Raw genomic sequence first — 14,726 nt, forward strand, 5'->3', positions numbered from 1 at the left:
TTTTAAACAAATGAGGCTTGTGAAGTCTCCAGTCGCCCCACTTGTCCTTCACCACAAAACGAAACCGACAATGAATTGCGTGCACCAGTCTATGCATCTGATTTCACAACCCATGCTGCTCCTGGCTATGAAGGCTCCACATTTCCAGTGAAGCCTCAGTAAATTGTCTTTACCGTTTATTACCTCAAGAAAAGTCTGGCTGAATACATTAAAATCAGTACGCAATTTGCATCATCAGAAATACTTGTAAAAGCAAGCGGTCCTCAATATCAAAAATTATAAAATATATATGCTTACCAGAGGTGTGATCTTTAGAGATTTCTTTTTGGGAATCCTTTTAAGAGAGTCATTGACCTCAATCCTGAAATAAAAATTGTACACCGTGATAAAACAACACCCAAATAGAACCTGATTGTTCAGATAAGTTTATTTTTAAATTGTGTACCAGAGCAAGAACTCACAAGAATATATACCTCACAAAACCATCAATTCTACGCATCTGCCTACTATCTAGCTGTTGAGCTAGCTGAATCATGATTATTGTATACTAATATACTTTTACCTAAACGTAGCCACATAATGATCACAAATTGCACAATAGTTTTAATAACTGATTATTGAAAGGATTATTACTTTGTGCTGCCACAAGGTGGCACATCTGTACTACCAAACATACTTGACTCCCAGGTTTACTCTGATGTGCACAATTGCAGAACACGGAAACAATGTACAAGGATGGACTGGTACCAACATTGACACAGATGAATTAAAGAAAATCATGACATAAACTAAGAGTTTCTTCATTTCAATCCATGTAAAAGACAATAGAAGAGATGAAGATCCAAATTTTTTCCATCCTCTTCCCTTTCTTCAGAACAAACACATGATGCACATTGGACTGGAGCAACACACACTACCACGGCAGTAGGGTGGGTAGGATGGGCTTTCACAGGCACAGACTCAATTTTCTCTATACCATTAAGTTGCCTATTATAGTGTAATGCTGTGGGAAGAGGCTGAATTGACAAGAAATATGACAAGCTCTGCAGAATTCTTGACACATAAGTAAACAAGTTTAAAGCAAGTGGGACCCTTTATCAGAACGTGCATGGTCAGAGACAGCATTGAACAAAACAAAGATAATCTGAAATCATGTTTAAATTTATCTCCACATATTGTGCAAACAGATTGAAATATGCAAACAACCTTCATGAATAGAAAGCAAATGGATTTAATAGTCATCAAATAGGTTTCCAAATGCTGAAAGGCTCATGCCTACTATCTATGCTTCGAGCTACAGTGGCAATGAGGACTTAAAAAAAAATTAGCAGTCTAACAGGGAAAGGAAGAGTTCAATTTCTGCTAACACACCCTCCAAACTAAAAAAAAAGCTCCAATTTGATTTTACTTTTTGTTAAGGATGCTGGCAGTCTTATGATGGTGTATTTGATTGCAGTGCACTGTTTCTTCACCTCAGGAATGTGGTTTCAATGAGCTTATCTGTAATTTCCTTGTTTTATGTTCAATGTTTTACTTGTCCACATTAGGGGCAGCATTTTAGCACCCGCTATCGGGTGCGTTCCTGGCGGGGGGCCCTGAAAATCGGGAAATCCCGGAGCGGGACCGGAGCCCGCATCGAACCCGCGCACTTCCGGGTTCCCCATTGACGCGCCGGCGTGCACGCGCAGCCCCCGCTGGTGGGAATCCGGCAGGCAATTAAAGCCAACGGGATGCCACTTGAAGCTATTTATTTGGCTTGTTCTGGTCATTAACTGACCTGATTAAGGGATTATGTGAGGAGGGGTGGGATTTTAGAGCAAACTGAGACTGTTTCCCACACTGGGGGAAACACTCCCAGTTCAAATGAACCTGTTGCAGCGGTCAGCCTGTGGCAGCTGCAAAGGTCCATTTGACACGTCGGGGGGGAGACCCTCACTCATTGCAGGAGGCCACTCTGTCACTTGGGACAAAGTTTGGCCTCCACCGCCCTCCTCCTGACAATCAAAATCACCAACTTGCACACTTACCCCGGGGTCCAGAGACATGTACCTACCTTGCGGACCCCCTCAGATGTACATCTTCTGGATGGGGGCCGCCGTAGCTGCAGTCATGACCTCCTCGGAGGGAGAACAGCATCACCAGCCTCGCCATCCACGCCGTCCACCTCTGCCACGTGGAGCTCCACAACAGAGTGCTGTGACACATCCACCTGCACAGCAGGAGGGAGGGCTACCGCAGAGAGAGATGCGTCGCAGAGGGCACTACCCTCGCCACAGGGTCCACAGACCGAGGCTCAGCTTCCTGGACCTCTCTGAGCAGCAGTGCACACGGAGGCTCAGAGTCACACGACATGTAGTCGTGGACATCTGCAGCCTCCTTCATGCCAAGCTACTCCTGGCTGGCCCGAGCACCATCTTCTTACCTGTCGCTGTCAAAGTCACCACTGCCCTCAACAACCTCTCCTCCGCATCCTTCCAGGGTGCAACCGGGGACATCACCGACGTCTCTCAGCCGTCTGCACAAAAGAGCCCTGCAAATACACCTGCACCCACTCTGAAGTGACACAATGGGTGGCATCAGTTGTGGGTCTTCGTAGTGATCCTCAGGAAAGGGCATTGTTGCACAGACTAGACAAGATTCGCGAAGACATGGCAGTAGTGGTGCCAATATAATATGTAATGTGAGTTGGTCAGAAATTCAATATAAGTAACAACCATGACAAACCCTCAAACACCCTTGTGCATCCCCTTCATGCTCACGACACGTTTGCCTTACGCTGCCTACTGCACATATCTGATGCATGCCCAGTGGCTGCAGCACAGGTAGTGGCAGGTTGAGTGAGGCTGGCCGTGAAAGAGATGCACGAGAGGGTGAGTACGAGATAGAGCCATGAGATTGTATGAGGATTGGGTTGAGTGGTAGTGGCGGGATGAGTACTGGCGAGGTGAGTAAGTGCAGGTAAGATGAGGATGAGCTTTGAGTGGGTATGAGGGGTGATGTGACAGAGTAGTGTTGGCAGTGCAGAAGGAGATGTGGGGTGGGGGCGGTGATGTGGCAGATGGAGTGTAGGGGAAAGAGTAAGTGTACTCACTTTGGCTGACCTACTGAGGTCATTGGAGCGCCTCCTGCACTGTATGCAGGTGGGCGATATGTTGGTGGTGCTGGTGACCTCATCTGCCACCTCGAGCCAGGCCTTCCTGGTGGCAGAGGCAGGCCGCTTACTCCCGCCCGCCGGGGCGGGGGGAAGATCTCCGTCCTCCCCCTCCTCCTCACCCCATGTATTGATACCTGGAGTGAGGCATCATTAAACTGGGAACAGCCTTCCCCCTGGGCTGCTCCACGCTGTGATTTTTTCTGTTTGTTGCAATATCAGTCAGTGGAGGACTGCCCCTTTAAATAGAGCTCCTCCAGCTGACAGATCTTACTGCGCATGCGCAGCCCGCCCGACGCGCAGATCAGCAGTGGGGAACCCGGAAGACAAGGTAAGTGGATCCAATTATGCTACGATCACGCGGGGAGCTGACTGATTTCGCCAGGCGCGTTACCCACGCGCCCGATAGCACAACCCTGGTAACATCGGGCCCTGGATGTAAAACAGATTGTTGACAAAGCAAGACAAATCCCCTTCATGAAGACGAGGTAATTTTGGAACAGTAAGAACAAAATGGGTGAATACGGAATTTTTTTACTCAGCAGACAATGGTTCTGAATAGATTGGAAAGATATTTAAAACTTCCCTCGCTAAACCTCTCCCCTCCTTTAAGACACTCTTTAAAACCTTCCTTTTTGACCAAGCTTTTGGTCACCTATCCTAATATCTCTTTATTTGGCTCAGTGTCTAATTTTGTTTGATAACGCTCATGTGAAGAGCCTTCGAATGTTTTACTACGTTAAATGTGCTAAATAAATGTAATTTGTTGTCGTTGTTGAGACAAATCAACCATGGTGACTAAGTAGCCAGTTTGTCATCAGCCCAGCCAGGTTTTCGAAATTGCTGCCAGCTGTAAGCAGCAACACAGTGGCTGTTTTCTTCAACATTACAAACTAGGTCACTCTATTCCCCATTACAATGGACAACAATTTTCAAAACCCACTTTGACTTATGAAAACTAAAGAAGACAGCCAGGTGGCAAGCCTATTTTAAACTGATAGAAAGCCTTTTTATCTGTGGAATAATGTTACTGTTAGAGATGTAATTACATCATGTGAACTATTTGTTGAACCATGGTACTGAAGTGACCGACACCAATGTGTGGGGACAGCCACCTTAATTATATCATAGTGGCCCAATACTTGAAATGAATGAACAGAAGATTAACAAAAAGGTGTCTTCAAACAAGTGTGGAAAAAGCTACTTTGAATTTTATAAAAGTAACACTTATCAAAAAATTTACAAAATGTCTATGCAAAAGGGTTTCTAATTATCATTTATTTTCATCTCAGAGGGAGAAATGTAGTCAAACCGTACACACAAGGCATAGATTAATTTGACTAATAATGAACAAGTTATTGAAGCTTAATTGAATTTTTTTTTAAAAAAGGACCTTAATGGCCAAGATGGAGTAATACATCACAGCAAAAAATTGTCCAATCCAAAACTCTGCTGCCCGTATCCTAACTCGCATCAAGTCCCATTCACCCATCACCCCTGAGCTCGCTGACCTACATTGGCTCCCAGTCTGAGAACATCTCGATTTTAAAATTCTCATCCTTGTTTTCAAATCTCTCCATGGCCTCGCCCCTCCCTATCTCTGTAACCTCCTGGAGCCCTACGACCCTCCGAGATCTCTGTGCTCCTCCAATTCTTGCCTCTTGTGCATCGCCGATTTTAATCGCTCCACCATTGGCGGCCATGCCTTCAGCTGCCAAGGACCTAAGCTCTGGAATTCCCTCCCTAAACCTCTCTGTCTCTCTACCACTCTCTCTTCCTTTATGTTGCTCCTTAAAACCTACCATTTTCAAAAGGCCTTCGATAAGGTACGGCAGAGTGGACTCATGATTAAGGACAGAGCATGTGGAGTCAGGGGACAAGTAGCAGAATGGATAGCAAGCTGGTCACAAAACAGAAAACAGAGAGTAGGGGTTAAAAGTAGTTACTCAGATTGGCAAAAGGTGGGAAATGGTGTTCCAGAAGGATCGGTGCTGGAACCACCATTGTTCACCATTTACATAAATGATTTGGAATCGGGAATTGGAAGTACAATTTCCAAATTTGCGGACCACACCAAACAGGGGGGGGTATAGTTAATACTGAGGAGGACTGCAACAAAATACAGGAAGACATTAATAAACTTGCACAATGGGCGTGTAATTGGCAAATGAATTTCAATATAGATAAGTGTGAGGTATTACATTTTGGTAGGAAGAATAAGGGGGCCACATACTGCTTGGATAATAAGAGTCTGGATGGGGTAGAGGAACAGAGGGATCTGGGGGTACAGCTCACAAAAAACTAAAAGTAGTGACACAGGTGAATAAGGCCATTAAAAAAGCAAGCCAAGCACTGGTATTCATTTCTAGAGAGATAGAATTGAAAAGCAGAGAAGTTATGTTAAACTTGTATAGAACCTTCATTAGACCACACTTGGAATACTGTGAACCGTTCTGGTTTCCATATTATAAAAATGATATAGAGGCACTGGAGAAGGTGCAAAAAAGATTTACTATGATGATACCAGAACTGAGAGGTTATACCTATCAGGAAAAATTGAGCAGGCTGGGGCTCTTTTCTCTAGAAAAGAGAAGATTGAGGGTTGACCTGATAGAGATCTTTAAGATTATGAAAGAGTTTGATAAGGTAGACATAGAGAAGATGTTTCGACTTGCAGGGGAGACCAGAACTAGGGGCCATAAATATAAGATAGTCACTAATAAATCCAATAGGGAATTCAGGAGAAACTTTACCCAGAATGGTTAGTATGTGGAACTCGCTACCACAAGCAGTAGTTGAGGCAACTAGTATAGATGCTTTTAAGGGGAAGTTAGATAAACACATGAGGGAAAAGGAATAGAAGGATATGCTGAAAGGGTTAGATGAAGTAGGGAGAGAGGAGGCTCGTGTGGAGCATAACCACCAGCATGGACCACCAGTTGGGCCGAATGGCATGTTTCTGTGCTGTACATTCTATGCACCTCTTTGATCAAGCTTTTGGTCACCTGTCCTAACATCTCCTTATGTGGCTCGGTGTCAAATTTTGTTTGATAACACTCCTGTGAAGAGTCTTGGGACGTTCTACTACGTTAAAGGCGCTATATAAATGCAAGTTGTTGTTGTTCTTTGTTCATTAGTTAGTCATTCAGAATGTCACCAGGCTTATTTAGCATTTTGGTACTTACATTCCAAAAGAAAAATCACACAAGCCAACAAAGGTGATGTTGTGCGATACCCTTCTTGTGTGATACTTGTAATTCATCACCTCAAATTACTTTTATCTCTAGCATCACCTGTAACATATCTGTAACCACCAGTACTTCACTTCACTGTAATATAATGTAGAATATTACATAATTCAAAATCTCTCCAGACACAACCCAAATTTGGACAGACAAAATCAATACTTTGTCAAGGGAAGATCATGTCTGACTAATTTGATTGAATTTTTTGAGGGGGTGACTAGGCGTGTGGATGAGGGTAACGCAGTGGATGTGGTATACATGGATTTCAGTAAGGCCTTCGATAAAGTCCCCCACAGGAGACTGGTCAAGAAGGTACAAGCCCATGGAATCCAGGGTGCCTTGGCACTTTGGATACAAAACTGGCTTAGTGGCAGAAGGCAGAGGGTGATGGTCGAAGGTTGTTTTTGTGACTGGAAGCCTGTGGCCAGTGGGGTACCACAGGGATCGGTGCTGGGTCCCTTGCTGTTTGTGGTCTACATTAACGACTTGGATATGAATATAAAAGGTATGATCAGTAAGTTCGCTGATGATACAAAAATTGGTAGGGTGGTAAATAGCGAGGAGGATAGCCTCAGTCTGCAGGACGATATAGATGGGTTGGTCAGATGGGCGGAACAGTGGCAAATGGAATTTAACCCGGAAAAGTGCGAGGTGATGCACTTTGGAGGGACTAACAAGGCAAGGGAATACACAATGAATGGGAGGACCCTAGGCAAGACAGAGGGTCAGAGGGATCTTGGTGTGCAAGTTCACAGATCCCTGAAGGCGGCGGAACAGGTAGATAAGGTGGTAAAGAAGGCATATGGGATACTTGCCTTTATTAGTCGAGGCATAGAATATAAGAGCAAGGAGGTTATGATGGAGCTGTATAAAACACTGGTTAGGCCACAGCTGGAGTACTGTGTGCAGTTCTGGTCGCCACACTACAGGAAGGATGTGATCGCTTTGGAGAGGGTGCAGAGGAGATTCACCAGGATGTTACCAGGGCTGGAGCGCTTCAGCTATGAAGAGAGACTGGGAAGATTGGGTTTGTTTTCCTTGGGGCAGAGGAGGCTGAGGGGGGACATGATTGAGGTGTACAAAATTATGAGGGGCACAGATAGGATGGATACTAAGGAGCTTTTTCCCTTCGTTGAGGGTTCTATAACAAGGGGACATAGATCCAAGGTAAAAGGCGGGAGGTTTAGAGGGGATTTGAGAAAGAACTTTTTCACCCAGAGGGTGGTTGGAGTCTGGAACTCACTGCCTGAAAGGGTTGTGGAGGCAGGAACCCTCACAACATTCAAGAAGCATTTGGATGAGCACTTGAAATGCCATAGCATACAAGGCTACGGACCAAATGCTGGAATATGGGATTAGAGTAGACAGGGCTTGATGGCCGGCGCGGACACGATGGGCCGAAGGGCCTCTATCCGTGCTGTATAACTCTATGACTCTATGACTTGAAAAACTAGATGTTCAACTGAAGTGCAGATATGAAAATTTAACATGCACACCTTAAGACTTATTGAAATCCTAGTGACAACATGCACCAATATAGGGAATTAGGGGTTACGGGGAGCAGGCAGGAAATTGGACATGAATTTAGATTTGAGATTTGGATCAGATCAGCCATGATCTCATTGAATGGCGGAGCAGGCTCGAGGGGCCAATTGGCCTACTCCTGCTCCTATTTCTTATGTTCTTATGTTCTAGCATTGAGGCACTTAACACATTCCATTCTGCTACTTACGTAACAAATTTTAAGATGGATTTGCAGCGAGCGTCGTCGTGTAGTTCTGAAGGACTTGTGCTGGCGTGGGATTTAGGCCATAGATATAGTGAACCGCCAAGACCATTTAGGATGAAAGCATGTGAATTCACCTTACTAATGAGATCCTTAAAGGCTTCCGAAAGGCCTGCTTTAATATCTGATTCTGATTTCAATGAAGAAAAAAGACATATATATAAGTGCTGTAGACCCCAATATTAATGCTTACAAGTCTTCCATAGCATGCTTAAATTGTGAATGGATGCAGCTTTTGACAGACTATAATTTCTAGTTATGATCACTTATGGATACAGTCTGGAGAAAAATGCTGAAAGGAAACAACTGCAGGCCATTATCACAGTAGCACTCTTCCCTCTGAGTCAGAAGGTCATGGGTTCAAGCTCCATTCCAGAGACTCGAGCATTTAATGTAGGCTGCTACATCAGTGCAGTTCTGAGGAAGTGCTGCATTGTCAAAGGTGCCGTCTTTTGGATGAGATGTTGAACAAAGGCACCATCTGCCCTCACAGATGGACATAACAGGCCTTATGGCACTATTCAAAGAAGAGCAGGAGAGTTCTTCCGGTGACCTGGCTAACAGTTATCCTTCAACCAGCACCACTAAAACAAATAATCTGGTCATTTATCTCATTGCTGTTTATGGGACCTTGCTGTGCACACAGTGGCTGCCATATTTCTTGACATTACAACAGTGACTACATTTCAAAAGTACTTAATTGTCTGTGAAGCACTTTTAGCATCCTGAGGACATGAAAGGCATTCCGAAGGGACCTTTCCCTCAGAGACACCCTGGTCCATTCTTCCATCACCCTAATACCCACTCCCCTTCCCACGGCACCTTCCCATGCCTAGTCCGCAAGCGTCCAAGGAGGTGCAACTCCTGTCCTTTCACCTCCTCCCTGCCCACCATCAAGGGCCCCAAACACTCATAAGAACATAAGAAATAGGAGCAGGAGTAGGCCAATCGGCCCCTCGAGCCTGCTCCGCCATTCAATAAGATCATGGCTGATCTGATCCTAACCTCAAATCTAAATTCATGTCCAATTTCCTGCCCGCTCCCCGTAACCCCTAATTCCCTTTACTTCTAGGAAACTGTCGATTTCTCATAGAGTTATACAGCACGGATAGAGGCCCTTCGGCCCATCGTGTCCGCGCCGGCCATCAAGCCCAGTCTAATCTAATCCCATATTCCAGCATTTGGTCCGTAGCCTTGTATGCTATGGCATTTCAAGTGCTCATCCAAATGCTTCTTGAATGTTGTGAGGGTTCCTGCCTCCACAACCCTCTCAGGCAGTGAGTTCCAGACTCCAACCACCCTCTGGGTGAAAAAGTTCTTTCTCAAATCCCCTCTAAACCTCCCGCCTTTTACCTTGGATCTATGTCCCCTTGTTATAGAACCCTCAACGAAGGGAAAAAGCTCCTTAGTATCCATCCTATCTGTGCCCCTCATAATTTTGTACACCTCAATCATGTCCCCCCTCAGCCTCCTCTGCCCCAAGGAAAACAAACCCAATCTTCCCAGTCTCTCTTCATAGCTGAAGCGCTCCAGCCCTGGTAACATCCTGGTGAATCTCCTCTGCACCCTCTCCAAAGCGATCACATCCTTCCTGTAGTGTGGCGACCAGAACTGCACACAGTACTCCAGCTGTGGCCTAACCAGTGTTTTATACAGCTCCATCATAACCTCCTTGCTCTTATATTCTATGCCTCGGCTAATAAAGGCAAGTATCCCATATGCCTTCTTTACCACCTTATCTACCTGTTCCGCCGCCTTCAGGGATCTGTGAACTTGCACACCAAGATCCCTCTGACCCTCTGTCTTGCCTAGGGTCCTCCCATTCATTGTGTATTCCCTTGCCTTGTTAGTCCCTCCAAAGTGCATCACCTCGCACTTTTCCGGGTTAAATTCCATTTGCCACTGTTCCGCCCATCTGACCAACCCATCTATATCGTCCTGCAGACTGAGGCTATCCTCCTCGCTATTTACCACCCTACCAATTTTTGTATCATCAGCGAACTTACTGATCATACTTTTTACATTCATATCCAAGTCGTTAATGTAGACCACAAACAGTAAGGGACCCAGCACAGATCCCTGTGGTACCCCACTGGCCACAGGCTTCCAGTCACAAAAACAACCTTCGACCATCACCCTCTGCCTTCTGCCACTAAGCCAGTTGAGGATATAACGTACAGGGTGGATAAAGGGGAACCAGTGGACGTAGTGTATTTGGACTTCCAGAAGGCATTCGACAAGGTGCCACATAAAAGATTATTGCTCAAGATAAAGAATCACTGGATTGGGGGTAATATTCTGGCATGGGTGGAGGATTGGTTATCTAACAGGAAGCAGAGAGTTGGGATAAATGGTACATTCTCGGACTGGCAACCTGTAGCCAGTGGTGTTCCGCAGGGGTCGGTGCTGGGTCCCCAACTCTTTACAGCCACTGGAGAGTTTTCCCCCTGATTCCCATTGACTTCAATTTTACTAGGGCTCCTTGGTGCCACACTCGGTCAAATGCTGCCTTGATGTCAAGGGCAGTCACTTTCACTTTCAGTTTTAAATTTATTTAACGATGTAGCTTCCACAGCTTCCTGGGGCAGCAAATTCCACAGACCTACTACCCTCTGAGTGAAGAAGTTTCTCCTCATCTCAGTTTTGAAAGAGCAGCCCCTTATTCTAAGATTATGCCCCCTAGTTCTAGTTTCACCCATCCTTGGGAACATCCTTACCGCATCCACCCGATCAAGCCCCTTCACAATCTTATATGTTTCAATAAGATAGCCTCTCATTCTTCTGAACTCCAATGAGTAGAGTCCCAATCTACTCAACCTCTCCTCATATGTCCACCCCCTCATCCCCGGGATTAACCGAGTGAACCTTCTTTGTACTGCCTCGAGAGCATGTCTTTTCTTAAGTATGGAGACCAAAACTGTATGCAGTATTCCAGGTGCGGTCTCACCAATACCTTATATAACTGCAGCAATACCTCCCTGTTTTTATATTCTATCCCCCTAGCAATAAAAGCCAACATTCCGTTGGCCTTCTTGATCACCTGCTGCGCCTGCATACTAACTTTTTGATTTTCTTGCACTAGGACCCCCAGATCCCTTTGTACTGCAGTACTTTCCAGTTTCTCGCCATTAAGATAATAACTTGCTCTCTGATTTTTCCTGCCAAAGTGCATAACCTCACATTTTCCAATATTGTATTGCATCTGCCAAATCTCCGCCCACTCACCCAGCCTGTCTATATCCCCTTGTAGGTTTTTTACGTCCTCCTCACTCTCTACTTTCCCTCCCATCTTTGTATCATCTGCAAACTTTGATATGTTACACTCGGTCCCCTCCTCCAAATCATTAGTATAGATTGTAAAGAGTTGGGGACCCAGCACCGACCCCTGCGGAACACCACTGGCTACAGGTTGCCAGTCCGAGAATGTACCATTTATCCCAACTCTCTGCTTCCTGTTAGATAACCAATCCTCCACCCATGCCAGAATATTACCCCCAATCCAGTGATTCTTTATCTTGAGCAATAATCTTTTATGTGGCACCTTGTCGAATGCCTTCTGGAAGTCCAAATACACTACGTCCACTGGTTCCCCTTTATCCACCCTGTACGTTATATCCTCAAAGAACTCAAGCAAATTTATCAGACATGGTCCTTCCAGGTGAAACAACGATTTACTTGTACTTCTTTCAATTTAGTATACTGTATTCGCTGCTCACAATGCGGTCTCCTCTACATAGGGGAGACCAAATGCAGATTGGGTGATCGCTTTGCTGAACACCTCCGTTCAGTCTGCAAGCGTCCGATCGCTTGCCATTTTAATTCTCCGTCCTACTCCCACTCTGACCTCTATGTCCTCTGCCTCCTATACTGATTTTTTTTATTATTCGTTCATGGGATGTGGGCGTCGCTGGCGAGGCCAGCATTTATTGCCCATCCCTAATTGCCCTTGAGAAGGTGGTGGTGAGCCGCCTTCTTGAACCGCTGCAATCCACGTGGTGACGGTTCTCCCACAGTGCTGTTAGTGGTGCTGGTCCAGTTAAGTTTCTGGTCAATGGTGACCCCCAGGATGTTGATGGTGGGGGATTCGGCGATGGTAATGTCGTTGAATGTCAAGGGGAGGTGGTTGGACCCTCTCTTGTTGGAGATGGTCATTGCCTGGCACTTGTCTGGCGCGAATGTTACTTGCCACTTATCAGCCCAAGCCTGGATGTTGTCCAGGTCTTGCTGCATGTGGGCTCAGACTGTTTCATTATCTGAGGGGTTGCGAATGGAACTGAACACTGTGCAATCATCAGCAAACATCCCCATTTCTGACCTTATGATGGAGGGAAGGTCATTGATGAAGCAGCTGAAGATGGTTGGGCCTAGGACACTGCCCTGAGGAACTCCTGCAGCAATGTCCTAGGGCTGAGATGATTGCCCTCTAACAACCACTATCATCTTCCTTTGTGCTGGATATGATTCCAGCCACTGGAGAGTTTTCCCCCTGATTCCCATTGACTTCAATTTTACTAGGGCTCCTTGGTGCCACACTCGGTCAAATGCTGCCTTGATGTCAAGGGCAGTCACTTTCACGTCACCCCTGGAATTCAGCTCTTTTGTCCATGTTTGGACCAAGGCTGTAATGAGGTCTGGAGCCGAGTGGTCCTGGCGGAACCCAAACTGAGCATTGGTGAGTAGGTTATTGGTGAGTAAGCGCCGCTTGATAGCACTGTCGATGACACCTTCCATCACGTTGCTGATGATTGAGAATAGACTGATGGGGCGGTAATTGGCTGAATTGGATTTGTCCTGCTTTTTGTGGACAGGACATGCCTGGGCAATTTTCCACATTGTCAAGTAGATGCCAGTGTTGTAGCTATACTGGAACAGCTTGGCTAGAGGTGCAGCTAGTTCTGGAGCACAAGTCTGCAGCACTACAGCCGGGATGTTGTCGGGGCCCATAGCTTTTGCTGTATCCAGTGCACTCAGCCGTTTCTTGATATCATGTGGAATGAATTGAATTGGCTGAAGACTGGCTTCTGCGATGGTGGGGATATCGGGAGGAGGCTGGAGGAACAGCACCTCATCTTTCGATTAGGCACTTCACAACCTTCCGGACTCAACATTGATTTCAATAACTTCAGATCGTAACGACTGTTCCCAATTTTTCGGGCAGCAGGTGCTGGTTATGGTTCTGCTGTTGCCATTTACAGCTCCTCTAGACCCATCTTTTGTTTCTTTACTTGTCAAATTACCACGCCCTCTTGCCTTGCACCATCATTCCTTTTGTCGTTTAATCACTCCCTTTTGTTCTTTCCTCCCCCCCACTTCATCCCCCCTTTTCCCTGGCTCTGTACTTGGGTAAAAAAAGTTAAATCTTTAACTTCTTGCAGTTCTGACAAAAGATCATCAACCTGAAACGTTAACTATGTTTCTCTCTCCACTGATGCTGCCTGACTTACTGAGTATTTCCAACATTTTCTGTTTTTATTCTAAATAAGTTCTGCCTTTCTTTGCTTAAAAAGAGATTTCACAGGATCAGTATCCTATTCACTGCTACTAGTGCTTAGTCTAGAAGGCAAGTGCTTTTTGTACCACTCCTTGTGGGCCAGGAGGAACAGGAACGCTCCCCAGCCCTCTAGCCCCTGCCGCGATCAGCGACCTCTCCCCCTCCCCAACCCCCGACCTGAAGCCTGCCCCGCGATCATGATTGCCAGGGATCATCCCCAAGCTACTCCTTGCTGCTGATCTCCCGCCCGACAGCTGGCCAGCCTGTCAATTTGGCCAGCTGCCGGGCGGGAAATGGAAGAAAAAAAATTAAAATGAGCTCCTGCCCTTAAATTCGGCAGGACACCCGCGACCCCAGCCTTGCCGGGTTTTCCCCGCGCTACCCCGCACCCTCCCGGTAAATATAGGGGCCACTGTCTCTGTTTGGTACCTGCTAGTGGTGTGATTAACCACTAACTAGATCATCTGCTTCTAACACTATCTTCCTGCGCAAACCGTCTTGCTGGCCGTTGCTGCTGTTCTGTCTCTCCTGAGTTGTCTGGCTTCGTTAGAGGTATATTCCTGACCTGTCTAGCTTTGCTAAATAAATCTCGAGTGGTGATGGGTCTTTGGGGCGATGTGCTGACCTGCACATTTGCCCAAGTTAGGCAAGAATGATGAAATGAGAAGGAAGTAGTTTATGTGAGCATATACAAGGATGAGGTTTGGTAGAGAGGTGGAACAGCTTGAAGTACCCGGACTACAGGTAAGAACTGGAGGGCTGAGTTATCAACATTGACTCTGGACCCCATGAAATCTCATGGCATCAGATCAAACATGGGCAAGGAAACCTCCTGCTGATTACCACCTACCGTCCTCCCTCAGCTGATGAATCAGTCCTCCTCCATGTTGAGCACCACTTGGAGGAAGCACTGAGGGTAGCAAGGGCACAAAATGTACTCTGGGTGGGGGACTTCAATGTCCATCATCAAGAGTGGCTCGGTAGCACCACTACTGACCGAGCTGGCCGAGTCCTGAAGGACATAGCTGCTAGACTGGGCCTGTGGCAGGTGGT

General features: G+C 46.1%; 1 protein-coding gene across 2 annotated transcripts in view; it reads right to left on the reverse strand.

Annotated features, from left to right (window-relative positions):
• Positions 1-14,726, reverse strand: part of LOC137320439 (ufm1-specific protease 2-like) — an 84,163-nt gene that overhangs the window by 59,820 nt on the left and 9,617 nt on the right. For both annotated transcript variants that reach the window (XR_010962524.1, XM_067982135.1), the window contains exons 3-4: positions 8,129-8,312; positions 298-361 (exon numbers count right to left, since the gene is read on the reverse strand). Coding sequence is in view for 1 of the 2 variants with exons in the window: in XM_067982135.1 (XP_067838236.1) it covers positions 298-361; positions 8,129-8,312 (248 nt within the window). In the remaining variant the exon portion in view is untranslated. The remainder of the gene's footprint in view (positions 1-297; positions 362-8,128; positions 8,313-14,726) is intronic.

This window comes from Heptranchias perlo, chromosome 4 (assembly GCF_035084215.1).
Source record: "Heptranchias perlo isolate sHepPer1 chromosome 4, sHepPer1.hap1, whole genome shotgun sequence".
Lineage (NCBI taxonomy): Eukaryota > Metazoa > Chordata > Chondrichthyes > Hexanchiformes > Hexanchidae > Heptranchias > Heptranchias perlo.